Source organism: Perissodus microlepis, chromosome 13 (assembly GCF_051167445.1).
Source record: "Perissodus microlepis isolate ML-2025 ecotype Zambia chromosome 13, ASM5116744v1, whole genome shotgun sequence".
Taxonomy (NCBI): Eukaryota; Metazoa; Chordata; class Actinopteri; order Cichliformes; family Cichlidae; genus Perissodus; species Perissodus microlepis.
In genome coordinates, this window is record NC_140473.1 from 6,980,827 (window position 1) to 7,008,496 (window position 27,670).

At 40.4% G+C, this 27,670-nt stretch overlaps 1 protein-coding gene across 8 annotated transcripts in view; it reads right to left on the reverse strand.

Moving 5' to 3' along the window:
• Positions 1 to 6,759: 6,759 nt before the first annotated feature.
• The window catches only part of cpeb3 (cytoplasmic polyadenylation element binding protein 3), a 41,597-nt gene continuing 20,686 nt past the window's right edge, over positions 6,760 to 27,670 (reverse strand). For 6 of the 8 annotated variants that reach the window (XM_084948817.1, XM_084948820.1, XM_084948819.1 and 3 more), the window contains 7 exons: positions 26,647 to 26,670; positions 25,106 to 25,273; positions 23,491 to 23,580; positions 15,356 to 15,474; positions 14,141 to 14,255; positions 13,446 to 13,627; positions 6,760 to 11,215 (listed from right to left, as the gene is read on the reverse strand). In XM_084948817.1, coding sequence (XP_084804943.1) covers positions 10,988 to 11,215; positions 13,446 to 13,627; positions 14,141 to 14,255; positions 15,356 to 15,474; positions 23,491 to 23,580; positions 25,106 to 25,273; positions 26,647 to 26,670 — 926 coding nt within the window. In that variant the 3' untranslated portion in view covers positions 6,760 to 10,987. The remainder of the gene's footprint in view (positions 11,216 to 13,445; positions 13,628 to 14,140; positions 14,256 to 15,355; positions 15,475 to 23,490; positions 23,581 to 25,105; positions 25,274 to 26,646; positions 26,671 to 27,670) is intronic. The other 2 variants (XM_084948814.1, XM_084948816.1) reach the window with 1 other exon arrangement.

Consider the following 27,670-nt stretch of genomic DNA (forward strand, 5'->3'; position numbering starts at 1 on the left):
TGCTCAGAAAAGTGGGAATTTTATCAGAGGAAGGAGGCTGTGAAAAATGCTAACGTTACAATGTGTTTTTCATTCTCATAACTTGACCTTTATATTTTCCAGTGTAATTTGTAAGTGGCCCAAGAGCACAGACCTTTAAATGTTACTGCGAGGGCCAAAGGGCGTAATGAAAGTTAGTATTGACAGATTTTTATTTTTCATGTTGGGGGGGTTGGAGCACAAACTCTGCAGCGGTAGTAAGCAGTAGCAGCATTAGAGCTCCATGTTTTTGAGTCAGTCATACTGCAAGTAATGAAGACAACAGAGGTCCAAGTCAACAATCATCAAAGCCTCACAGAGGTGGAACCAGTGCTCCAGTCGGGTAATAAAAACTTTAAAACTAAAAGTCATTAAAAGCAGTGGGATTTTTTTTTTTGTGGGGGAAAGGAGCATATTTCTTCATGTGATAAGATCACAACATGATGAGACCTCCAGTGCTCGTCTACCCAGGGAGCGCCCATGAAACAGCAGGGACGATACGGTACGCTATCCAGATCGACATGAAACGCGTATCCATAGACAGGAATATAGATGGTAGATATATAGATATAAAATGGTTGGCATCATCCGAATCATGATCTTTTTCATTTGTACGTACACTTGATTAAACAGATATAAAATGTTGTCATTAGGGGGTTTTTTAGTGCCAAAGAAACTGGCAGGGGGGTCAGGAGATGGATACACACTTGGTGGTAGGGTGCTCAGTATTATTGGACTGTGGGACTAGTTAACTTAGAGGGGTTGTGAAAAGCATTAGTATATACTGGTTAAAAAAAATAAAAATAAAAGGCCAACCAGACAGAACTTCCAAAAACGTCTCTTTTCTTAGTGGATCATATCAATACAGACATTTCTCCAACCTTTCTCCTCCCAAAACATCCAAACAAACTCAGCATTAGCTCAGAGTAGGTTCATTAATCATAGTGACTTGATTGTTTGATTATTATTGTTACTATTATTTGATTCTGCTTTGGCTCATATTGCTGCCAGTGGACACCTAAGCATGCTGTGAAGACAAAGCTTTGACTGACACTGCAGACTGCACCTACTTTAGGATCACCCTATCCTGATAAACCTATTCACCCAGACAGCAGATGAAAAGGGTGGATGTTTTGTTGCAGGAACGTGGGGAAGGACAAAGACCAGCAGGCCTTCCTTTAACTGCAAGCAGTAGCAGCAGCTGAAAAGGCATTCTAGCATCACATGGGCTTGTGAGCCATTCATATACATATTCATATGGTTCAAGCAGCCCTTCCACCTAAAACAAAGTTACACCTTTTCAGACCAAGAGACTGGGTGCTTATCGGAGATCTCCAGAGAACCAGCTGGAATGAGAAATGGTGGAATGGCCCATTTCAGGTACTGCTGACAATCCAGACAGGAGTCAAAGTTGAAGGCTGTGCCACTTGGGTCCCTGTCAGCCATTGCAAGAGGATTACAGAACCACAGTAATAACCCAAAGGGTTAAAAAAAAATTCCATATTGACGATGAAGAAGACAACAAGGCTGTACAATGTGCTCTCCCCTTTCAACCTACAGCTATGCTGGAACGAAAGAGTGAGGGGTGAAAGAGCGCCTTCCTCCAACAAGAGCGTTACCCACGAGGGATTAGCAAAGGAACACAGACGACACCTGATTAAATAAATAGGATGGTGCGGTTTGAGAGGTTCAGTCTTTTTTTTTTAGCTGTGTTGTGTATTGGTGTGATTTTTACACAGGATAAAAATCTACATGACTCTTTTTTTGGAGGTTTTCCTTTTTCTTATTACTGCTATATTTTGCATACAAATTTTATACTACAAGAGTGATTAGAAATAATTAAAAGGGTGGAAATATAGTAGAAAAAATTGTGTTTCACCTTATTAAACCTCAGTGTACTGTTGTTATTTAGCTGTAATAAACTAATTATAAACTGTGTTTATAATGATAAACACAAAGATTGTACCCACACTATAAAGGAGCCGTTATTATTTTGCCTGTTTGTCATTGCTGGTATGAACCCTGCTCTGGCTGGATTGATACCTTTCAATAAATCTCAATAACTTTCTTTCAATACAGTATATCTCAGAAAATCAGTTTGGTTTTGATGCTCAATTTATTTTTCCACAACAGGAAACAGTTTGTGTTCTACACTTGATTCACAAAACTCAGAGAGATGGAAGAAAAGGTAGAGCAGGCCACCCGCTAATTAGATGGTTGGTGGTTCAGTCCCTGTCTGCTCCAGTCTGCATGCCAAAGATCCTTGAGCAAGATACTAACCCCAAGTTGCTCTTCGATGGATGGATCCGTAGGACTATGAATGTGTGTGAATGATAGATAGAAAGCACTTACATAGAAAAAAGTGCATGGGTGAATGAGGCAAGTTGTATAAAAAGCACTTTGAGTGCTCAGTTTTAGTCCATTTACCTTTAACACACCCTTGTCGTGATTCCTGGGTCATTGACCCAGTATTTTGAGTTTTGTGAGTTCATGATTTACCTTGGGTTTATGAAGTTATTTATGTTCTTGCTCTTCAGTGTTTCATCCTTTCAGTATAATATTTCCAGCACATCTGAGTTTTGTTTTTCATGTTTCTGGTTCTGTCTGTTGGTTTATATAAGTTCCCTTTTGTAATCCCTTGATATTATTTGTATCTTCAAGTCTTAGGATGTTATCTAGTCTTTAGGTTTCTGTTATCATACCTTCCTTGTGTCTCATGTCCCTTCTTGTGTAGACAGTCGTGTCTCTGTGTTTGTTTCTTCTTCTGTTTGTGTTTTAAGGTTGCATCTCTGTAGTGTGCACTTCCCATCTGATTTTGTCAGTGCCTTGTTTTTAGTTACATTTCTGTCATTTGCTGTGTATATTATTTTCGTGTACTTCTTAGTTTGGTTATAGTTCTTGTCTTGTTATGTTAGTGCCCCGCCTTCCCTCTGTCTCCCTCTCTTTCTCTGAACTGACAGAAATGTGAAATTATCTGATATTTACCCTTCTTGATTCCTCCTCTTTAGCGCTAGCTAGATTCTCACGTACAGTGACTACAACTTACACCTGCACTCTGGCCACTCTACTTTGTATAACTGCTATAAATTGTACTGCTGAACCTGAAGTAATGAGTCTGTTGTGAAAATGTAAGAAGCAGAAATTAGGGATAACATTTGTTTAAAAATGTAGTGAGTAAGTGTAAAAAGTGTCAGTTTCTCTGTCCTGGATTATTCTGTTTTAATGGGATAACTGACAGTCATCCCAGCAAGAAGGCACAAGGCAAGCCATTTGCTGCCACCTATAGGTTAGTTTTGCCCATTTACACTTCACTCAATCGCCTGTTAAACATCACATGAAGCTGTCACAAGTTAAACTGACTGTAAAGCAAATTGATGACTGAAAGCTGTTGGGTGTTTACTTACTTTTCATCTTTTAAAAGTTCATTATGAGCCAAACAAACACAGTGAACACTCAAGCACATTGTTCTAGATTATTATTGTGTTAATCTGAATAACCTTCCAATAATTCATAATATAACGTCTCTTTTGTTCCTTTTATTCTTCTTTTTGTCTTTTTTCTTTTTTTCTTCTTTTTTCTTTTTTTTCTTTTTTTTTCTTTTTTTTTTTTCTCCTTTTTTTTCTTTTTCATAATATAACTTGAGCTGACCTTTATGGTAAGAATCCACTTTATTTTCTTTCAATGCATTTTGTAATGTAATATTTTTGCCAATTTATGGAAATGTCATGATGTGATGGACAGTGTTGGGCAAGTTACTTTGGAAAAGCAATGAGTTATAGTTACTTGTTACTTTTTTTAAAAAGTAGCACAACCTCACATGTCATATTGTATTAACACAAATGATCTAAAATCAGACAAAAAACATAAAATCTGAGCATAAAAAAAGTAACAACCACAAACATGTTTCATGAATCATTAACTTGAAATGCAAATATAAATTGTAAATTTTAAAAACCTATGCACAAGTTTTGTAAACAAGAAAGTTATTTGCAGCTATTTATCTAAAAATGCAGCCAAGTTTTGTTTGTTTTGTTTGTTTTTTTAAATAACCATTTCCAGCTATTTACAGAACAATCAGGTGTTCTGCATCAAATAAGATGCCACACAAATTATTTGTGCCAGTTTAAAAAATAATTTTTGTCCACTTTAAGACAGACGAGAACATCACAAGCCTGATAGCTGCAGGTCTGACAGCAGGTGTATCACTCCTGTTGCAGTCTGCACGTCTTCAAGAAGAAGAAAGGCCTGAATCTACAGATCTATAAGCATTTATGTTTATAAATGCTTATGAGCAAGATTTTCCTAACTGACTTCAAACGTTTGAGCTGTTTTTAATGATAGTGCGTGGTTACTGATTACAGCAGATCATATAGGAGTATCAGGACAGTGAAGAGACTGTTAAATAGATATGAGCAAAGGTGGAGTCTGTCATCCTTAAAATGCTCCTACGATAGGCAGCTGGCAGGATTGAATGACGCCTCTTTGGTGAAGTACACATACAGGCTGTAAGCAACCACGAGCCACTGTGTGACAAATTAATAAACATGCATAATGTAGATTTGGTAAACACATAGGAGCCACTAATATGAGAAAATGAATGAGTTAGGGAGAGTTTGCTATCAGTCTTGGAACTGTTCAACTCAATTTTGTTTGCAGACAGAGCTAAAATGTTGCGACTTTGTTTAAAACTGGTGACAAAATTCTGATCAGATACAACTACATACAACATACAACATACAATATACACCACTGCTCAAGTGTTTGGGTCAGGTTGAGTGGTCCTTGTTTTTAATTTTTTAAAAAAGATCACATTTGATTTCCTGTAAATTCACCATACTTTCTTTGGTTGTTTTGTTCTTACTTTCTCTTTTCCCTCACCCCAGTGTGTCCCCAACAATGTGGCATATGGCTGACCCTCACTGGGTCTGGTTTATCCTGTTAAGAGGGAGTTTTTCCACCCCACTGTGTCCACATGCTTGCTCATTATTTGATTGTTGGTGTTCTTTTATGTGTATACTTTGTGTATGGACTATACTTTTGTAAACATTTTAGAAAAGATAATTAAATGCAATATGGACATTGGGTGTAGTCTGCAGGAATGTGGAAAGATAAGAAATATGTGACCAACCCATCATTACACATGATTCTAAATAACGGTTTTAATTATGTTGTACACAAACATAATTGAAATGTTATTTTGATGATAGTTAATCATGCTTGATTGCTCAATACTGATACAAATTTAGGTGTTTCTGACTGTAATCCACTTTCATGTCTGTACAGTAGGCAGACCTAAAACAACCTTTTAAGCATCATTGTGTTCATAAAAATGGGCGTCGTACATAACAGTCCATCATTTTTGGAGTTATCGCTTTTAGAAATTTCTACATCAATGACATTGAGCCTTATTAAGGAAGGCTACCATACCTGTTTGACTCTTAAAAAGCTACAATGCTTAAACCGACACAGTGATGAGCTGTTACCGTGTTGGAGGACTACTTCCTGCACACAACTGCAGGAACTCAATACCTCAGGCCAAGAAAGCAGTTCATGAAAGTACTCGTAGCACTGTAATGTTTAACTTCTGCCGTTTATTGAGATAAAATGTGATCTCGATGTTGGTGAGCTTTAGACATGCAGCCTCTGCTAGCTCTGGACAACATAAAGGTTGCCATTTCTGAGCTTCCAGTCTTTTTTTGAGCTAAAGTTAACTTATCGTAACTGTAAGGAGGAAGATTAGGGCCAGTGAAGGAAATAAAGAACATTTATACAATTCAGTTTTCTCATAATTGTGAATCTTTGAAATCTCAGAATCCTGAGAATTTAGTGAGAATGTTTAATATGAAGTCTGAGAATTCAGAATTTTTGAAGAAAAAAAAGGGCAGAATTCTGACTTTTCTTAGAATTCTGCATTTTGAGAATTATGTTTTTGTTTTGTTTGTTTGTTTGTTTATTTGTTTTGGTTTTTTTAGATTTCATGAATCCACATCCTTGGCGGAAAAATTCTGAATTCTCAGAATTCAAAATTCTGAAAAATCATTTTTTTAAATCTCAAAATTCTTACTTCTTACTTTTTCCTCTTTGTATTCTGGAAAAAAGCAACTTTTTGATTTGCCCTACATAATGACTACAGCTTAAAGCAAACTGGCCCCCAAAAAACCTCTCACCTCAGACCGCTAAAGCTCACCAAGCTACAATACTATCTCCTTAACAAATCTGTAAAGAACAAAATCGAACGAGATGCAGTTTTACAAATTCATTTCTGCAGCTATGTTCAATGCTTGGTTCAGCTAACAGCCTCCATGTTTATTGATGAGTACAGCAGGAGAGACAGGAGTCAGTTTTTTCAAATAAAATATTCAAACGTCAAACCGTTCTTTCCTTGAAGGCAGGAAAAAGGGTGAAAGTACAGATATATATAGAGCAGCCACATTAGGCCCATGCCTGCTATAAATGATTAATATTGTACAGGTCACACATGCTCCTTCCAATTTCTATATGTATCATACAGTGCAGCTACGTTTACATTCATACTTAAATACAGTCACACTGGTGTGCTCTGTGGGGACTGAACCACGTACAGCATGTGTCACTGGTGTATTTTTAGAAGGATCTGCTGAGTAGAATAAAGTATGTGAGCTAATGAGTAGCAATTACTGGAACATAGCACTGAGTAGCAATAGCAGTAAATGGTCAGTGGTGTCATCCATCTTCCACAATTACATCACAACATACTACATGTATGCTCCATTCTGCCATTTTTATTTTATTGCCCATTCATCTGTTTACATTGCGAATCACTTAAACATCACCAACCACCAATCTGTTTCTTTGTGAGTAGGTTTTTTTTTTCATCTTTAGATCATTTTCACACTAATGTAAGCAACATCAGCAAGTTATAACACATAAAGCTTAGCATTTCAAGAAACGAGACACTTTAGTAACAATATTACAAAGGGGTTTTTTCATAGCTTCCAAAAAAATGAAAAAGTGAACAAATGGAAAAAAAAAATAAACTTTTAAAGAATTAGCATAATAAAAATTAATTTATTCCAAGTAAAAATATAAAATAATATTAATGACATTGACCAGATATGAAAGTCTCCCCCAGAAATAACTATTAATGGTTGAGAAATAAGTCTGTAAAGAAAAAACATGAAATAAAAATGAAAATATGCAAATATGTTTAAATTCTTCTTTTGTTTTTTAGCAAAACTTTCTAAAAATAATGAAAATTTCTCAGTACAAAGGCTACATTACTACTGGAAGGTACTAGCAGGTAGAGTAGGTAAATACACAGTAGAAAATGATTTTTAGTGAATCACAATGCTTGCAATGAAAATAATTCTGCAGTAAAGATTTATGCCTCTTTTTTCTTGTTTTCTTCTTTTCTACAAACAGTACAAACAGTATTGCACATTACGACAAAGAATCAAGGTTGTTAGCCTTTAAAAAAAAAAAGGGACTAATTCAAGTCTTGCTAGAATAGAAGGCCACCAGTCTATTGATGCACCTTGGGGGCTTCAGATCAAGTTACAGGTGAAAACACTTGTGTCTGTTTTGTGGTAAAAATAACATTCTTTTCACTCTACCTCCAGCCGTGACTCTCACAAGTCTTTCTCGTCGGGCTAACGAATCGGGGTTGCTTTTTTTTCCCTCTTTTTTTCTTACAAAAACAAAAAAGGGAGCACAAACGTTTAGGAAACATAAAAAACTTCTCTTAAAAAAATAACGAACAGAAGATCTCTTTCACAACTCTGGTCAGCATAGTAAATGATTGATTATAAATATACAAAAAGGTGGGAAATATGTGTCGTTTTCCTCTTTGAGCACCTTATATTCGATTTCCTTAAAGAGCTCTCCTCCCTCCGATGTTTCGACTGATTCGACCAGTGGGGCGCTCACCCTCGCTGCCACTGTAATAAAGTAGACTCTCACTAACTACATATTATTAGTATAAAGCTCTAGCTCCTTCAGTTGTTGTCTTTTTCCAAAAAAATAAAATAATTAATTCTTAAAATAAAAGCAAACTTTAAAAAAAGCATGATAAGATTTAAAAAAGAAAAATCAACCATCTGTTAAATCATTTCTCTTGAAGAATTAAATTAATATATATTTCTCATCTGAATAAACTTACTTAGAAAATATCTGTTTCTCTCCTAATATATTTCAAAATTGAGGTATTGCAAAAGATCTTGTCAGTCAGAAAGCACACTTTATCTCTCTTTTTTTTTTTGTCTTTTAACAAAAAGAACAGCTGACTGTTGAAAACTGGTCAGATACAAAGAGTAGTGCATAACAAATAGCTATTATAGAGAAGGAACAAACATAGAAAACCTTTTTTTCTGGGTGGGGAAAGAAATGTCACAAAAAACACCCAGAATTCACTTTCATAGGGATGCTTATTATTACTCATGGTTAGCCTCAGTTAAGAAGAAAAAACGTATTGTTGCTTAGTTTCGATTTCTTGGTGAAAAAACAAACAAACACACAGTTTAACTGAGTAAAATGAAAAGAGAGGAGAGGGACTGCAGGGGCGCCAATCACAACTCACGGAATTAAGGAAAAGGGGAAGGGGTAACACACGATAACTCGCAATGATGTAGGATCCCGTTCAGATTGTCCACAAAACTGCTAAAACCAGTGTAATGTGGCCCAGCCTCCCAAAAAAAAAAAAAAAAGCATACCCTCCCCGTCTTCAGCAGTCAATACTTAAAGTTTCTATGCATTGCATCCACCTACCCGCCCATTCCTGTTTAAACTGCACCATAACCTTTTGATAAAAACAAAAATATATATCTATATGTCCACCTTTTTTTTCTTTTTTTAAGCAGGTCCATTACTTCAAGCTTTGCAGGAAAATAAAAATCTGGATAAATGTGGTAATCCCAGTTTGCACATCTGCATGTTCCGGCAACGCTCCTCCTTCCCACCCATCCCTACCCCTTCCCATTTAGCGAGAGCATGTGCAGGGCTCAGTTTATCAAGTGTCCAGTAGCTTCAGTGTTAAGTTTGACTCCTCGCCCCTAAACGCCTCTCTCTTTTTTTTTTCCTCATCCGATCTGCTGCGCCCACGTACCGTCCAGTTTCCTCATCCCGTGTGTCAGGTGGTCTCTGTTAAACAAAGTCGAACACGTGAGCTCTTTGGTTGCACTCTGGGACGTAAACGTGCGCTTTTTCTCAATGGTGGAAAAATAAAAGGATAATTTCAACTCAGTTCTCAGTCTAAGCTCACATTGGTTGCGTCTCCTCGGACCCAGTTAATGTGCATTTAAAAAAAAAAAGATCGACAGCCGTCCGAGTACACATGTGAGAGACTTCTGTGTGTACTGGTGCAAGAGTGTGTGTGTGTACGTGTGTGCAAGTAGGTGTGTGTACAAGAGAACATATATACGTGTGCATACACTAGTTATGACATTTCACAGGACTTCTATGTCGGACACTGACGACAGTTAAAGCGAATCACAGTTCTAGGCATACTCAGACCTAACTACGTACTGTATAAAAAATTGCACAATTCTATCAACAATCACTGCAAAAAAGGGAAAAAAGTACTTCACCTATCAGACAGTTTTTTTGTTTTAATGGTAATCCTACATTTTTTTTTGGATTTGTGATTATTAAGGTTTTGTCTTTATCATATTATCTGGATGCCTGTTTGTGCAGGAACCCTCTGGTTCCTCTGACCAGCTTTTCCCTGTATCTGTCCAGTTTGGTGTGAGTCAAACGTACGTCTGTAGTGTGCTGTGCAAACATGGGCAGAATCGAATAGACGTGATATTGAAAAAGTCTATTGCATGCAGCAACCTGATTGAAATAAACATGCAGTTAGGGGGCGACCCTCCCCATCCCCCCCGCCCGGTCCCCACACACGCACACACACGCACACACACACACACAAAAGTTAGCCGTCTCTGCCTGGGGGCGCCCCCTCCCCCTGCCACGGCTCTCATTTAATTTAGGAGGAAAAAAAAGAAAACATAAAAAAACCCACCAGGTGCTTCTCTCTACATCTGTTGTTATTTTACACCCTAGCCTGAATAAAGTTATGGTATCTGTTTATACCATGGATTTAGCAGCAAAGCTATTGCAGCATTACATTTACATAACACTAAAAAATAATGTTATTATCAAAAATAAAGACCTAGAAAGCAAACTGATCTGATTGCGCATATGAGGTATTAATATCTTCAGAGTCAAAATGGAGAGCGAATATAGCCGTGTTATTTTTTTTCTTTTTAACTCCACACTACTGGATAGCTGTTAAATCTTGCTACATCTTATGCCACCTATTTTGCTCCTCTGTATGCATTAATTTCATTTGCCTTTGGTAGTTCTTTTTTCTTCTTAAATCAGGGGCAATATAACTACAGGTTTTGAAAATAAGTGCATGCTCCTTTTACGTAAAATTTAAATTATCTATAGATGTATAGATAGGTACAAAACAAAATATATATATTTATATATATTTATATATGTATATTTTAAATATTTGCATGGTCCCACCTCTGTCTTAGTAAAGGGGAGGGAGGTCCAACAGGACGTACCGCACCACCTAGTCAACAGAACAGGGAACTAAAAGTAGACAGGGGCCTAACATACCATCCTGTGTGCGTGTGTGTTTGTGTGTGTGTTTAGTAAGATTTTGTGCCAAAGTGCAAATTCTAAGCTCATGGACTTTCGCATTTCAATTCCCCCACAAAGCTTCATCGTCGGGGGGAACACTAGACGATGAGTTCAGAGCTGTGTGCTGTGAAGAAAGTCCCATGTGTTTGATGGTATCACTTCTGCCTTTTTTTATCATGAGGTGTTTGTGGGATGCAGGGTGGATGGATGGGGCTTTGGGGAGGAGGGTTCCAGCGCTGTCCCGGGCTGCAGGAGGATTTTTTGGGGGCAGGTTGGCGTGGGTTCACTGGGGAGGAGGGGCGGGGGGTTAGGCAGGGCTGGCTCTTGGACTCAACCAACTCCCTCAGCTCCAGCGGAAGGACACGTGTCGAGGGCGGTCGCCCCCTTCCTTCACCAGTGGCTTGTGAAACTCTCGGCCGGCTCGTGAGTGGATGCTGGCCCAGCAGTACTCGCAGTAGTACTGCAGGCAGGTGACGTTGGCACAGAAGAAGGGGGCGAACTTGCCCCCACAGCGTGCCCCCTGGCACTCGTCGCACATCTGGTCGTCCAAGACGTACGGCTTGACCTCCACCTGGCAAAAAAAAAAACAAACAAAAAAAAAAAAAACGCATTTTAGGTTATCATATCCAAAAAATACGGATTGAAGTGGCGTACGCTCAGATTCATATAAAATTCACTTCCTGTTCAAGTAAACAGTCTTTGAAACAAAGGGCTCAGTAATACTGTATTCACGGCTGCCATAATCTGTCAGCCTCAACAATGTTTTAAAGAAAAAGAAACCAGCTAATGCAATCGTGTTCACTGTGAATGAGAACAGATATTTTTAGATATGAAATGACAGACAAATCAAGAAAACCTGATAAAACAGATCAGCTGCAGCTGCCTCCCTGTCAACGAGCAACGAGAAACGGAAGCCCGGTTCAGTGAAACTACCATGTCCTCTGGGTGTCATTGCATGATAATCAAAAAATAGGGCTGCTATGAGTCACTGATGGATTTTAAGCAATCAATAAATAACTCCAGGCTACATCCACGATCCTTTCCACAGGTGTGGGGTCAAACAATTGGTACAGATCTACCATTGCCATTAAACAGTCTGCATCGATTCCCAGTATAAAAGATGGGTGTATCCATCATGGCATCTCCCACTGGTTCATGAAACATGAAACCACATGAGACTAATGAAAGGTGGATCAGTTAATTAATGTCGTGTTTTATTCAGTGATTCAGTAAAAGTAGTGATTGAGCCCATAAAGTCAGGAAAATGTTTACCAAGGTAACAGAGCAAAGATTCAAGGGCCATTTTAGCATAGACTGCTATACTATCAGGTCTTTTTGCAACCAAAGAAGGCGCCCTCTACTGGCCATTAAAAATAAAGTATGCGAGCTGCAGGTTTTTTTTCCATTTCCTCCAGTTTTTTGTTGTTGTTGTTGTGTATATATATATATATAAAAAAAAAAAAAAAACACATAGCCATGTGATTTGCACAGTAACTGTGCTAGAATAACAGCTGGTTTTCTCCAGATGTGTTGCCCATTTAAGTCATAGTCCAGAACCCCCGTTCATTGTGATCTGTTTGACAATTTCTAAAATAAAACAGGACAGGTATCCACCCATCCACCAATATAATGAGTTTGACCACGAAGCCAGGAGACAAGAAATGAGAGCTCAGTCACCATGGAGACGCCTCAGCGTATGAGCAGGCAGAGGTGGATATTAACCTTGTTAAAGTGTGGCCACAAAATGAAAGGTTATCAAATCCTTCAGCAGTGGGAGACCGTGCTTAGCCAAACTCTGCAGCAGCTACAGTGGAATATCCACTGCTGAGAGCAACGAGCTCACGGAAGACAAAAAAGCAAGAAAGCCAGAAAGAAACGGCCAAGCTGCCAGGCCATTAAACACCAATTTCATCTCGGTGGACACAGAGCTGACCAGAGGTAATTAGCTCACATGTGCTATCATCAAGAGCCATTTACAGTTAAGTGAGTCACAGACAATGAAGGCGAGAAAAAGGACGAAGAGAAAATGGCACCAGCTGGCATCCTAGTTTCTCACCACAACTGAACATGAATTTCAAGAATGCGCTCCACTGTCTGTGGTCTGCAGTGAATGTAAATCCTTTCAAAACTCTTAATTCTTTCAACTTAAATCCTTTTGTTGCAGCCTAATGCCTAAAAAAACAAAACAAATGTAAGATGGACATCTATTTACCGCATAAAAGGAAGAAATTTTGCTAGGTATCTGGTTCAAAGACATGAAAATAAATATTTTGTTGTGTGAATGTTTTTGATGCTGTAAAGTGGTGTTTTCGGCAAACAGTCCTAGTCATAATAAAGACACCATAAACCCCCGACTGAAGATAGATGGTGATAGCCGAGGTGGGTTGGACAGCCCCGCCCTGCAGAGGCTCAGCTTCCTGGCTGACAACCAGTCTCCCTCGGTCACGATCTGTCCCGCTGCAATTGGCCGGCGTGCCTAAAATAACCACCCAGCAGCACAGCTCCAGTGAATATACATGTATAGGGAACTACTATAATTAAACCATCCCTATGTGTTGGGACTCAGCCAAAGGCCATAGTCATTACACATCAAGGCATGGCCTTTCGTTATTGTAGGCTATGTTGGGTAGCTGGCTGAAATCCCTGCTATAATGAAAGCTCTGATACATGGAGGAGGACACAAGCAGAGTTCAGCTCCACAGCTCGCCATAGGAATGACTGTGAAAACCTCACTTGTGGTCGAGACGCTGCTCTCTTTCAGAAGAGGGATCGCTGTGAACGAAGCTCACGAACTCACTCACCCTTTTGTCGATGTCATTGTGCTGCAGCTGAACGAAGCGAGCGCTGATGGCAGCGATGTAGCTCTGCTGATTGGAGAAGGCCACGCGGCCGGCTCCCTTTGGGTATTTGAGCTCTGGGTCCGTGTCGATGCCAGCATAGCAAACACCTCCGTACAGCCTGTCCATGATCATAGCCAGCTCCACTGCGGAGAAAGGAAGGGAAGAGAGGTGGGGGCGGGGAGAGAGATGATTAGTGCCACAAACTCCTCTCGGGAGTTTCTGTGAGTTTGCAAGTTCTGAGTTTAGTTTGTTCTTCAAATTGAAAGCCTTCAGTTAGGCTTGAAAAAGCAAAAGAAGTGTCTGACATAAAAATCTGCCCTGCTACACTACGCATCAGAGCAGCAGTCTCAACTCAAACTGCTGGTGTAATTAGCAGGGGGTCACATTGCAGACAAGCCAGCAATGTTTAGCCCAAGAAAAGAAAGACTGAGCCTTCCATTACACCATGAATTCTTAACGTGATGACCACTTGGCCTCCGTCCTGGAAACCCAAGTAGAGGATTGTTTTCTCACAGGAAGAACTTTCATTATAGCCTCCAGCCTCTGAGCTCCATGCCAGCCAATGTTATGAAGGCAATTTAGAGGCTCTGGGAGCTTGCTGGGGAAAAAAAAAAAAAAAAAAAAAAGATGTCCTCTCATTCATATTTCTGACTTACCTGCACGCAGGGGCCGTGGCACCCCCCCGACAAAGATGGTCTTGCGGGGATCCAGAGGCTGGGAGCCATCCATGACAAAGTCACTGTCGCTCAGGTTCCAGGGACGGATCTGGACCTTTGTGTATAAGAAAAATGAAATGTTCCCACTTAGAAGTCATTGTGTGGTAAGCTGGTTGTGCATTTGGTTTTAACTAGATAGCAGTGTGGTATCAATCAATTATGTTAACTATACATTAGTTTAATCCAGAGTAAATTAGAAAGATAGTAGCCCACAATCTTCTACAAATCAATGGTCCACAGACCTTGTCTGAACAACACACCACACAGTTTATCTCAATACAAGTAAACTATATCTACATATATCTCCATCTCTCTCTATCTCTATCTATAGATAGATAGAGATATATAGAGATAGATATCTCTCTCTCTATATATATAGATAGATATATACACAGCTTAATATTACACAACTTATATGGTTTCCATATAGAATGTACACAACTTAATGTTAGAAGCCTTAGAGTCCGTGCTAAAATAAGAAGGTTAACCAGCTAAACTTAAACACATAAACATGCTGGAATTGGCACTGAGAGCCAGACAGCATGCTAATTTTAGAAGTTGACTCAAAGCACTACTGTTAACCTCACAGGCCACTAGCATGGCACTTGAATTTTTTTTTGGTGATCAACTGGACCCAGCACCAAATTTGGATTCAGGAGACAAACAGCCTCTCTACTTTTAAGGTTGTGCTGAAATTTTATAAATATTTAAAAAAAAAAAGAAAAAAAAAAAAAAGAGGGCTGCATCAGGTGACCCTGAACATTCCCTTAGTTATTTATTCTTTTCACTCTCTGCATTTGAATAAAAGACAGTGTGTCTTTTATTCTGTAAAGGGAGTTTTTCCTTCCCACTGTCACCAAGAGCTTTCTAACAGGGTCTAAGGCATCATTTGATTGTTCAGGCTTTTTGTATATTTTAGAGTCTTTACCTTACAATATAAGGCACCGTTACACACTTGTTCTTGTGATTTGGCACTATATGAATAAAACAGAATCAACTTTTTTTAAGAACCGTGGGCATACTGTCTGGGCAATTTAAATAAGTGAACTCTCATTAATTCAAGAAAACACATGTACCCCAAGAAAATATGGAGGGAAATGTGGTAGCCATGTCAAAGTATGTTGCACCATTTCAAGAACTTTGTCTTAAACTTACTGGTTTGTCTTTGATTGTGGGACTGGATACACACAGGTAGAGTTTTCCATCTTCCTCAATGCAGGCATCAATCAGGGCCTGAACAGAAGATTCTTCCTGGAAAAGCAGGAAGGCATAGCCTAAAAAGGAAAAACAAAAACAGGGATTTTACAGGAAGGGAGAAAAAAAGAGTTTCCACAGAAACTACATTTCCTGTGTTTAATAGTCACAACCTTGTGACCATGACACTTTAAAGTCTGTCTTCAAGGCAAGAATTCATGGATATCAGACTTTATTTTTTAAATACAGTGTCACAATCCCATGACTAAGCCCCATACTGTTTTCCTTTGAACTATTCATAGATTCAGACAAGCAGGGCTCCACGTGCACAGATGACCTTGCAGCCTGTTCTTCCATACTCATCAGCCTTGCATTCATATACGAGACATTCAGATGTTCCAGGCACCTTGCCGCCTGCACAGCCTCAGATTAAATGGCACGGAGTGCTTCACTCCAAAAGGAACCATGCAAAATTGATCAGCCTAACGCACTGCAGATCTTCCAGAGTCAGGTAGAGAGAGTTTGGTGATGTCTTTGAGAGGCAGAAAGAAAGAATGAGCAATTCAGACAGTCGCTCTGTACTACTGAATTATTTAGCACGGAGAGCAGAGACCTCATCCAAGGTCAGAGCTATTAAGCCACTTCAGGCACCCAATTCAATAGGGTACATCCATCACGCGGTGCTACGGGGATAACGAGCAACAAAGATCTGATTTATAGGCTGAGCATCATGAGCGCCATATATTGAGAAAAGACAAAAAAAGAAAACTTTTTTGACAGATGGATAATGAATACAGGATGCATGTCTGAAACTGATAAAGGTAAATATCCAGTGCAGCACATCAGTCAAAAAAAGGCAGGAGATAATGCCACACAGTCACCTCTGAATAACACTAACCTATTCATTTATTGCTCTATTTATGCCAGAAAGGACCCGGCAACACCTGTGGCACCCATGAGTCAGAGGATTACGAGCTGCTGTCTGAGGAGTTTGAGTGGGTTTCTACCGGAGGACACTCCGACTCCAGTCACTTCACCTATTGTGTATCTTTAAAGGCCATTTGTTCCAGTGAGAACTCAATTATCTTTGACATCGTATCACCCTAACACGTATACATATGCAAAACCCAGTGACACACACTGACATGGACAAATGCACGAGGGGCAATGCGACTTTGATGTTTTAACATTTCTGAGTAGAGTTGCTACAGTTTAGATAAGCAGAAACTGGAGGAGAAAAAAAAAAGAAAAAAAAAAAAAGGTCTGACTCAGCAGACCCTGTGGTGTGTAGATGCATCTGCGTGCATGTATTAGGGAAGGGGGGATAAAAGCAATGCAAGAAAGAAAACTGCCGCCAGTCTCAAAGGTAAGCTGGAAAAAAAAGCAGGTGCGTAAGCAGATACGGGTTTGTCCTTAGGAGAAAGGGTTTTTGTCCGACTGTGACTGAACGTGAGGCATGTGCTCTGATGCATGTGACGCGTCTCGCCATCGCAGTGATGTGGCACTGCTCTCCCTCTAGCAGTGATGACTACTGCATCTTCCTGACATCGGCATCTACAGCAGCAGATTTCCACGCAGTGTATGAAGCTTCAGCATTGTGATCTGATGACTCTGAAGAGCGAGGAAACTGCGACTGCACAGAAAACACTGAAAAGAACCCAAAAGCAGCATTTTTGCAGAAGCCACCAAACACAAAACTGTGTTGGAACTTAAACTGGTCAGTAGATGGGAAGAAAAGTAGTCCTTCCCTGAACGCCACACTCAGGATCTGCAATACAGCATGTCTACCACTTTCATGGTGAAAACCTGAGTGTGTTTAAGAATTCACCTCGTACTTTGTAGAGCTACCTTTTGAAGCAGTTACACTTGCAAGGTTCTCCGGGCACGTCTCTTTCAGTTTAAAACATCTGGCAACTGGGATTTTCGCCGGTTCTCCAAGGTGAAACTGCTCCGGCTCTTTCAAGTCAGATGAGTCGTACTGGTGTAAAGCAGCATCTTCAAGTAATGCCACAGATTCTCAATTGCACTAAAGTTTGAGCTTTACCTTTAAACCACTCCAATGTGGGATTAGAGTTGTGTTTAAGGCCATTGTCCTGCTGATAACAGACACTCTTGGCCTTTCTCGCAGACTGAAACTGAAAAGTTATGCTTTATTGGGGATTTATGAATCAGTGGGCTACAACGTAACGTCAGACCCACCTGAAACCCTACGCTATGATCTACAGCTATTTGATGTGCACCTCCCCGCACGAGTCTAAATCAGCTCTTAGTCTTGTCTGATCAGAAAACTTTTTCCAAACTGTTTCGGAAAATCTGCCACTTACCCTTTCCAACTCCAAATGTTTTTTACGTACTGGCAACCTTTCCATATAGATCCACTCCATGAAATGGACAGTTTAATGCTGATCTATGGACCGATACTCCCATCTCCACTGTGGAACTTTGCCACTATATCAGTATTACCTTTCGTATCCACGTTAAATCTCTGAGATATGGGTGAGATATTCTTTCCATGTTCTTTTAATAAAAGAGTCATTTGGCTCCGGTTTATACTACTAATCCACGTGACCTCTGAAGTTAACTTGTTGGTAATTGCATCTTATTTAGGGATTTACAAAGTAAATCAGATGAATCCATTAAGATTTATTTGTTCAAATCTTAATACAATTCCAGGTTAATTTCACTTTGAAATTCATCACTAAATGATGGTAGGTGGGGGGGAGAGTTTTCCAAGACACCCCAGATGATTTTTTTTTTTTCATTTCGTCTTCTGACAAATTCTTAAAAATGAGATATGTATTAACAGTATGTCAATTAGATAAATATCAGATTTTGCTAGCACAGCAGCAGTACACAACATTAAGTCTCTGTATGCATCTAAGCTTTATGCAAATAACCCCAGGGGACCTCACTAATTAAAGGGTTTTAGCTGTTGGTTTTGCAGGCTAATAAGCTCAGCAGGGCTATGATGTGTTCCCCAACAACAAACTGTACCACTGTGAGCAAAACAATAATATCCACAATGCAAAACTAATTAAAATCAGCTGCTTGAAGCGACCAACTAATCTCTGTCTTTTTTGTAACTGGTCCTTACAAAGCTAACCCCTGTCCGCACCACACACAGGAAATGCACAATCAGACATGACATAAAGAGGATTTTTGTGCATCACCATCTTCCTGCACGTGCCTCATCATCACCCGACATAAGACCCCCTGTCTCTGGGTTGCAGGCTTACATAAAGAGGGTTTGTCATTGGGAGAAATCATGTGGTTTAGTGCTGACATTCCCCCTCGGAAGAGAGAAAAAAAAAAAAGGCAACTGCAGTCGTGCACAAGAGAGGGGGAGGCATGAAAAGGCAGAGCTAGCCAGCAGCTCATACAGTCTGAAGGAGGGAACAACGTGTTCCATGACCCAGGACAGAAGAGAGAGGCGGAGAGGGAGAAGGAGGAGGGGGAGAGGAGCAAGAGAGAGGTTTTTTTTTTTAAAAGTGAGAAAAGGTAGGAAGAGAAGGGAGAGAGGGTGCATGAATGGCTGCCTTACAAACGGAGAGTTTTAAAATAGCAGAGGCGGCTGAGGTGGATGGGAAGCTCCTGCTTTAATGTGCCCGGTTAGGAAGTTGTAGAGTTGATGCAAAAGACCTAAAAGTGATGCAGTCATTTCTATTTGCTACACCCCACTTTGCACTGCAACCAATACGTGAACTCCTGTCACACCATTACACCTGTCGGAGGGGAAAATCTCTCAGCAAACATCCCGTTAATACAAAAAAAAACCGTGCACATTCAAGACAATATGCAAACTTTATAGAGTCCTAAACTAGACTTCCGTGGTTGGACAGCTTCACCAGAATAAGAGCCTCATAATTCTACATGTCACGATCAAAATAATACTTCAGCCAAGGCTGCTTGTTAAAGTGGCCTGCGCAGATTCCTCTGGCCACTCTGTCCCCCTCCAACGCTCAGACATCTGAATGGTGCTGAGGATTTCTCTCTTTTTCCATCATCCTTGCGCAGTGCAGAGGCTTATGCCGCGGGAGGAGAGCACAGATCTGCATTGGCTCGTGCCTGAGATTTATAGGGCTTTGCTGCTGAGCTCCGAGCACTGTCTAGCGAGCGGGCTGGGGGTGGGAGCGGGGTGAGAATATGTACACCAGCAGCATTTCTTTCCTCCTATAGAGCGCAGTTAACAGACAAACAAAAGGCCCCCTCTTGGACAAACCGATGACTTCACGCAGGACCGAGTCTTTCCAGCAAAGGAGGCCAGCTGATTGACTCATGTGGAGAGAAAGTGTCACGTCAGTGGCAACAGGATGACATTTTGTGGAGTAAAACAAAAGACGTGAGCTGCTAGTTTGACCTTTTTGGGAGATTAGGTGGGAAGACTGATAACAATTTCATGTCTGCACAGCTAATATGAATACACTAAAGTGCTGAGAAGTAGTTGGAACCTTTAGTAAAGTCACAACAGTCGTTGTTTTCAGCCATCGATAGAAAACGAATGCCGACATCTCTCTTATTTTTAAAGAACGGCTCCATAATGACTGCTCTCTGAATTAGTTTCTACTCGATCTGCTTTCGTATCTTTGAATTTGATAGCGTGAGCTTGGACTTTAAGCAGTGCGCCAACATCTTTCCACTGCTACATCAAAGTCATACAGTGCAATCCTATTCTGCCCATTATCTCATCAATTCAAAGTTATGTTGACTTTGCTGAAATCCAATCCGCGATGGCTAGATAAGCTGAGCGAGCGTGGTCACAGTGTGCACCTCTCTGGCTTTAATGGGGACATTTAAATCCAGAGCTTATCATTAATACTCTCACAAACAGTGCTCTTGTGCACATACTTCAAAGACCTGGATGAGATGCAAAGGATAGAAGATACTAAACCTCCCTGTATGCTATATGTGCTGTGAGAGAGGAAAGGCTGCGACTCTGACACAAAATGTAACGAGGCAGGCCGCTGACAGCAGGAGGAGGAGGAGAAGAATAAGTAGGGAGAGGAGGAGGAGGAGGAGGGCTTGGCTGGATGGATGAAGGGGGACACAAACATCTGCTCTCCTAAAAACAAATACAGGCCCCTGAGGCTCTGAAGCAATTGCAGAGTAGTCGGCGGTAGAGCAGAGGAGCGGCGAAGTGAAGCGTCGCTAATCATCTCAATTTGAGGAAGTCACTCACTGGATATAATCCCCACACGAGTGCGAGAAGATAAATCAAGCCCTGAGTATTGGCGTACCTCTGCAGCACTTCTCTGCTGCCATTATTTCAGCCTTTCAGCATTTAGATAAAGAGGGGAATGTAGATGACATTCAAACAAGTCTGGCACAAGGTAACTACAGGATGCAGAGCAGTATGTTTGCAGTGCTCAGGCTATGCCATGCAAACAACAACCACCTTCCTCCTCCTCCTCCTCCTGCTGTTTTTATCCCCGGTCACAGACAGAAATAGCTCCCTAACATTTGAAGCTCATTGCCAACAATAGTGATGACAGTGTTTAGGCGACAGGAGAGGGTGTGAGCGGCAGCCCCGCACTGACCAGAGCTTACTGTTCACACCCCCTCCCACAAACATCAAACAGGGATGTTCCATTTAGTTCATAAAAGCAAAAGCTGTAAGAGCTTGCACGCTTAAGGGCATCAGAAACACAAACATCTACCTTTTATCTATTTAAAACTGTTATGTGGAACATCAGGCATGCAGCTAACTCAGTGCACCATTTGCGATGGTTTGGGGTCCTGTGTCTGGCCACCTGATAAATGCAAGTGTAACTGTTAAGGAAGGTATGTCTGTCTTTAAAGAGCCAGATACTGCACTATAGTAACCAGTAGGTAAATGTGTCCTCTGGTACTGAGGATAGCATTCTAGAGATCAATGTATAAATGATCTCCAGAATAAGGTGATAATTGAACAAACTAAAAAGGCCTCTTTAACATACCATATTTTCTGCACTGTAAGGCGCACTTAAAATCCTTTATGATCAGCGTTGCTGCTTTACCACGTGTAATAATTACGTTTAACATCCAGGCATCCATGAAAACAGAATTTATTTATTAAATTTAACGGAGTTAGAAGTTAGCAGGAAGTTAGCTCGCTAGTTTTCACCTAAACATGATATAGCATGTTCTGACTGAGAGATTTCTGAAAAAATTAAAACATACGGCTCTGCTATCACTCCCAAAATAAATAAAGACAGAAAATTAAACAGCAGTTACGTTTGTAGGGTTACTGAAGTTGGGCTAGCTGGTATAGAGTGATGTGCTATGTGATCGCTAGCGACACAGCTATGTTAGCATAACATAAACGGTGAAGCTGGAGGATGAATGCTAACGTTTTTCGACTCGATAAAAGTTAACGTGAGGGTTCCCGATGGTTAGGGACAAATGCAATCGCATGGCAGGATGCTGTAAACGGACCAAACTTCAGTTACGAGAACAACTGAGATAATCCATCCACAATACGAGGTTAGTCATTAATGTACTGCAACAACATGGCAATAGAGCAGCTGCAAGAGAATTCAACGTTAATGAATCAATGGTACGGAAGTGGAGGAAGCAAGAAGAATGAGTTGAGTAAAGTTTGACTTAACTCACTGTTTTGTTTCCCTTAATGCGCCTTATTGTCCAAAAAATACGGTGAGTCTTTGAATCCACTGTAACTACAACAATATTCCTTCTCCATAAAAGTGCCATGAGAATAACATGGTAGTCAAAGTAACTTCAAACTCATTAAGCATTTTTAATCAGATTTAACTGGTGATTCTATACATGCAGTTTGTTTGTTTTTTTTTCTCTGGTGACCAAAGAAACTAAAAATTAAATTAAAATCTAAAATGCAATAATGTGCTGTAATTCATGGCCAAAGTGTCAAAAACAGAGAGGCCAATAATAGACCCGTTACAGCATAGGAACAAAGAGCACAGCTAGTTCATGTTTGTCCATGTTACTCCAACCCTCTCCTTGCACCAAGAGAGTGTTACCCAGCCCCTAAATTCAGTCTCGGCCACAATATGAGTCATCCCTGAACCAAAACGCTTTCATAACTGTAGTCACATACTCCCGGCAGTTAAATGTGAATCAAGGCGGAAAGTGACAGCCATCTTCCATTCGGTCAAGCTTGGAAGGACGTTTAACATGGGGGAAAAAGGCAGATGACCTCTTGACGCCAATCCCACATTTGTAAATCATTCGTTGCACAGCGAGATGCACACACACACACACACACATACACAAGTGTGTGTTCTTACTCTCACGCCCGGAGCTATTAGTGCTAAAATCTCTGTCACCAGGCATGTGTCCAAGCTCCCTCTGCCAGTTAATACAGAGAGTGTGATATAAACAGAATATTTTAGCGGTTTCTCTCTGAGTTTTGGGAGTGTGGTTTAAAATTAGAGCAAGAGATGAATTCTACACAGATCCCCAGTCCTACATGTCTCCTCCCCTTACATGGTGGCATCCTAAGCTCATTCATTCCCCTAAAAGGATGCTGCATTTTTCCCCCCGTGGTTTTGGATATTAGTAGACCCAAGCCTATTCAAAATAATCCTCCCAAGCTAAAAAAGAGAGGGGGATGTTGAAAAATGGGAGTGGGGGATAAATTGGCAGAGATTTTTGCAGGTCCTTCAGATGCAGCGTATTACCATCTGCCTATGGAATGTCAGTTATTTCCAGAGCGTCTTTAATAGCTTCCCTAATATGACACACTGTAGCTCCCAGGCCAGAGGGAGTGATGTAGAGGCTTTGAGGAGGGAGGTGCGACTCTGATCAGCTGCCAGAAAATGACACCCGAGAGCCTGTGCAGAAAGGCGAAAAACTTTCACACTCCTCAGGTGCTCACTCGAGCAAACACTTCTGGGGTTAAAACTCTTGGTGGCCAGTTATAGAGTCATTACACGCTGTATGTGTCTCTCTGTGCGATGCCCATAGGTGGTTGCTAACATAAACACACACCTCTGAGGTTGCCCAGCATGATCCGTGGATTCTGCGTAATACGAATCTTTGCAAAACTCCAAAATGGCGATGCACCTGAGGTGATATTTATTGGTCTACACTTTGATGTCTGATGGGAAAATAGAGATTATGGTATGAGAACCTACTATTACCTTTAGGGGGGAAGTAGGATTTGCTCTCAGCTTTGTGGGGCCAGTCTACCACCAGGTGCCCATAGCGACGGAAACTGTTGGTGATTTCATCTGCGAAAATAAAGAAAAGACAAGAAGGAAACATGAAATTGAAAGATTCTCTCATGGTTGTTCATGTAAAGGAGTGTATGCAGAGCTGCTTTCTATTTTTTGCGCTATTCCTGCTGCAGTAGTCGCTACTGCATTAAACGGGAACAGAAGCCGAGCACATCCACTGGAAACTCATGCATTTTTCATTCTGGTTAGGGCAAAGTATTGTGCAACAACTCAGTAGCACATATGCTTGTTCACTATATGGACACAGACGAAAGAAAAAAAAAAAGACACAAAATGGATACATAAAAGTAAATATCCCAAATTAATGACAGGTTGTTGTTAGGTCATAGATGCTAAAACATAGAAATCACCATCATTAAAAGAGAAACTTGGGACTAAGAGACTAAAAAAATAAAATCAAAATCAAAAGTAGATTAGCTCAAATATGATAAGGATTGCAGTGTCCCCACCTCTCCCCTATAGAGCCAATCTGTAGCCGAACTGCAAAACATATCAACTAGTCATTTTGTTGCAGTGATGCATGTGCACAACCGAGGCTGATGGTGACAAGGGTATCTAGGTTTTATTATGGTAAACATAAAGGTAAGTGCACCTGCTGTTTGTCTTGGTAAAAGCCCAAAGCCTTTAACCAAGATGGCTGCCAAGTGGTGAGAATCATGCTAAACTTGTTAAATGCTAGAGGCTAAACTAGCTTTACTAATGTTTAGCATTTGATCATGAAACAATATTTTCACTTCGACTTTGATAAATTGGTAAGATTCCTTTTATTTTTTTTCCTTTTTTTTTTTTTTTTAAAAAAAAAAGTGATTTATTGGGTCTAAATATACGGCAAATTTAATTCTGCATTTTTACTGAACAGGGGCTAAAATTCATACACTTAGCAGGTACTTTCTACGGGTCCATAAAATAATACATTGCAGGAAATGCATTCATTCATTTTCTCACAGGGAGTTTGATGGAAAGAGTGTGTGTACAATAAATATGATGATATGACTGGAAGCTAGTTAGCTTAGCTTAGCACAAAGACTAAAAACAAAAGACAAATGTTAGCCTTGCTGAATTCATTGTCTTTCTAGTCTCTTTGCTAAACTAGTTTTACAAACTGCTGACGTTCGCTTAATATTTTCTGAGCACTTTATATGTTTTTATAAAAAAAACAAAACAAAACAATAAGAGCATTTCTCGGTATGTGCTATGGTTAAGAAATGGTTAAGTGTGACAGTGTGAAATTGTAGAAATTGTAAAAGTTTTAATAGTAGAAGTTCAAACTGGTGGTGTGTAAATTATAATCCTCAACAAGGAGTGTCAAATTGCCCTCAAGTACGACTCGCATATGTCAGCTTAACTTTCAGTGGCAAACAGCCAAAAACACAGTCTGCAGTTTGTGAAACTTGGAAGTTTTAATATATCACAGAGTGGTGCTGACACACAAAGAAAAAAAAAAAAAAAAAAAAAAGAACCTGACATTAAGGGATTGTGTTTCTCCAAATGTATAAATGAAAAATAAGTCTTCCTCTACCTTCGTCTATGTCAGGAGGGAGGCCTCCAACAAAGACCTTCCTGGAGTAGCGCTCCATCCTCTCTCCGTTCTGACCACGAGTTGGCGAGTTCAGGCCTGGAGTTAAGGAGGGATCACCATGGCCATCGTCAAGAAAGCCGTCTTCATAGGGAAAAAGACAGGAACGACCTGGGAGAAGAGGAAGAGAAGGAGGACACCAGGAAGACGGACGGGGGAAAACACAGGAAGATGGAAACGTAAGAGAGAGTGTTAAATATGAAAAAACAGAGGGAGGATGTGAGAGATGTGGTTTGTAGTAGCAGCAGCAATTTTAATATTGGAGATTACCACCATAATTCTGACTATAAGCTCTGTCTGCCGGGCAGCTTTCTTCCACCTCTTATTACGTCCACTCTGACTCTTATGTGATAAAGACGTTATATAAACATGCAGATTTATATCTGAACTATCAGAAATTCTGCAAAAGTCTCAGATTCTGCTGTAGTGTTACCTAAAAGGCTAATTGTAGCTTTTTGGAGAATTTAGGCAGACATATATGGACAACCATGCTAATGGTCTTCAACATCACCATATGGTTATAATGTCTGTGTGTCCACATACTTTTGGAAACAGTTTCCAAATCATGTTGTCACAATGTTATGCTAATCGTTATTACAATCAGGTTTGCTAGCGTTCAGACACCACACTGCACGGCTGATAATGAGAATAGGTGGAGCTGGAACTGGTGCATTACTTTAGTGTATTTTTTTAAATTGTGGCATTCAGGAGAACCATTCGCAGCGCATTATCAGACCTTTATTTGCATCCATGTCTGTACTTAGGAAACAATTACAAAGCAATTTTATTCAGGCATGATTCACTGCATGTCACTGGCTTCACCATGCCAATGCTATAACCTATATCCCCAAGCCCTGTGCTGCAGTGACCTTACAAATGTCACACAGTAGCTTTCCTTTTTACTCCAGAAGAAAGACAGAATTGGTTAAAATGCACATCAAATCAGAAATGAACCCCGCTGAAAGCACCCATCTTTGCCATCACGATGATTGGATTACTTCTGAGTCAGCGTACTCTGTAAGGAAACCCTTAAAATCGATTTTGGAAGCACTTCAGCCAAACATGCTGGAAGATTGGTATTATTCAAATCAAACAAAGCAAAAACTGCTGATACTTTTCTTTTAAGATTTGAATGCATTTGCATACAACACCAATAATTTCACTACAGATCATATCGTAAATATTAAAGATGGAAATCTGACTCAGAATAGAGAGAGAAAAGAAAATTGTTGGATAGATTTTTTTTTTTCCTCTCACCATCAAGCAAAATAAGAGTCATACAGAGAGATTTGATGGACCCCTGCAGCCCTTCCTAATTAAATGCACAACATGGAAAACACTGTGTCGAAATTAATATGATTTCATTCCATCACAGCACAGGTGAAAAGCAGATAGTGACACCACACTAAGACCCCCCTCAGCCTCGGAGAAAGAACACGGCCGACATGGCAAGCAGAACCCCCAGAGAAAATGCCACACGTTACCTCTTCTTCGGCCATAGCTCCGGGCTGCTTGTCAGCACAGTGGGGGAAGGGGAGAAACACAAGGAGAGACAGAGGGTTGGGGCAGGAACAAGGATAGGAAAGAGATATAGAGACATGGGTATTGTAAAAGAAGAAGGGAAAAAAAACTAGGAACATCTCTAAGGCAACAGTGAAACCACAGATGGCCACACCTAAGCTTCAGCAATGGGACGGGAGTGATTATTACAGCCTGGCACCAGCCTTCAGTAAACCTGCTGCACCTGCCTTTGCAACAGACAGATACTGCACGGCAGGCAGGGAAGGCGATAGGTGAGGTTTGGCTACGGAAATGACCGAGATACCCGACAGCATAATGCAACGCCCCAGAGCTGGCGATTATAATCTTGGCTTAATAAACCCGCAGTGGCGTGAGTTCGTCCTAATCTTCTGTGAATATTCACAAATGAGGCCATAAAGTGGAGTGCATGCAGAACAGCAGGTAAAGCAGGTTAGTCATTATCATGGCCTTGGTAAAATATTAAAAGGTGTTCTTAGGTCTGGGCTTGCAGACCAGGTCCAAGTGGAAACTTCCCACAGGATAAGAAGAGTGTACGGACGAGGTCGGCAGCATTGGGGCTCTGAAAAGGATGACATGCAGACGGGAGCAGTGGAAAGCAGGCTGTGATGTCACAGCTCAATTGATCCAAATATACAGAGGCCAAAGTACAGCACTGTGATCGCTTGCGTCCCCCAGCTAGACACGTGTGCCAGCTTTTAAACTGACCTCAGTTATTGTTTTTTTACATTTTAGTGCTCATTTTACTGCCATGAAATGATAAGCTGTAAAAATATAGATAATGGAGGATATTAACAGAATTTGCTCATGTTTAGCCTTTAACAAACTGAATTAAGAATAAATTCATTATTAGAGTCAGAAGGGAGGGGTATTCAGGATATGTTCACTCACTAATGTCAATCACAAATGGTCAGCCTGTGAGTGTTTTCAGTCTTTGATTTCACAGCCACCCGTCGTTCGTCACATAGA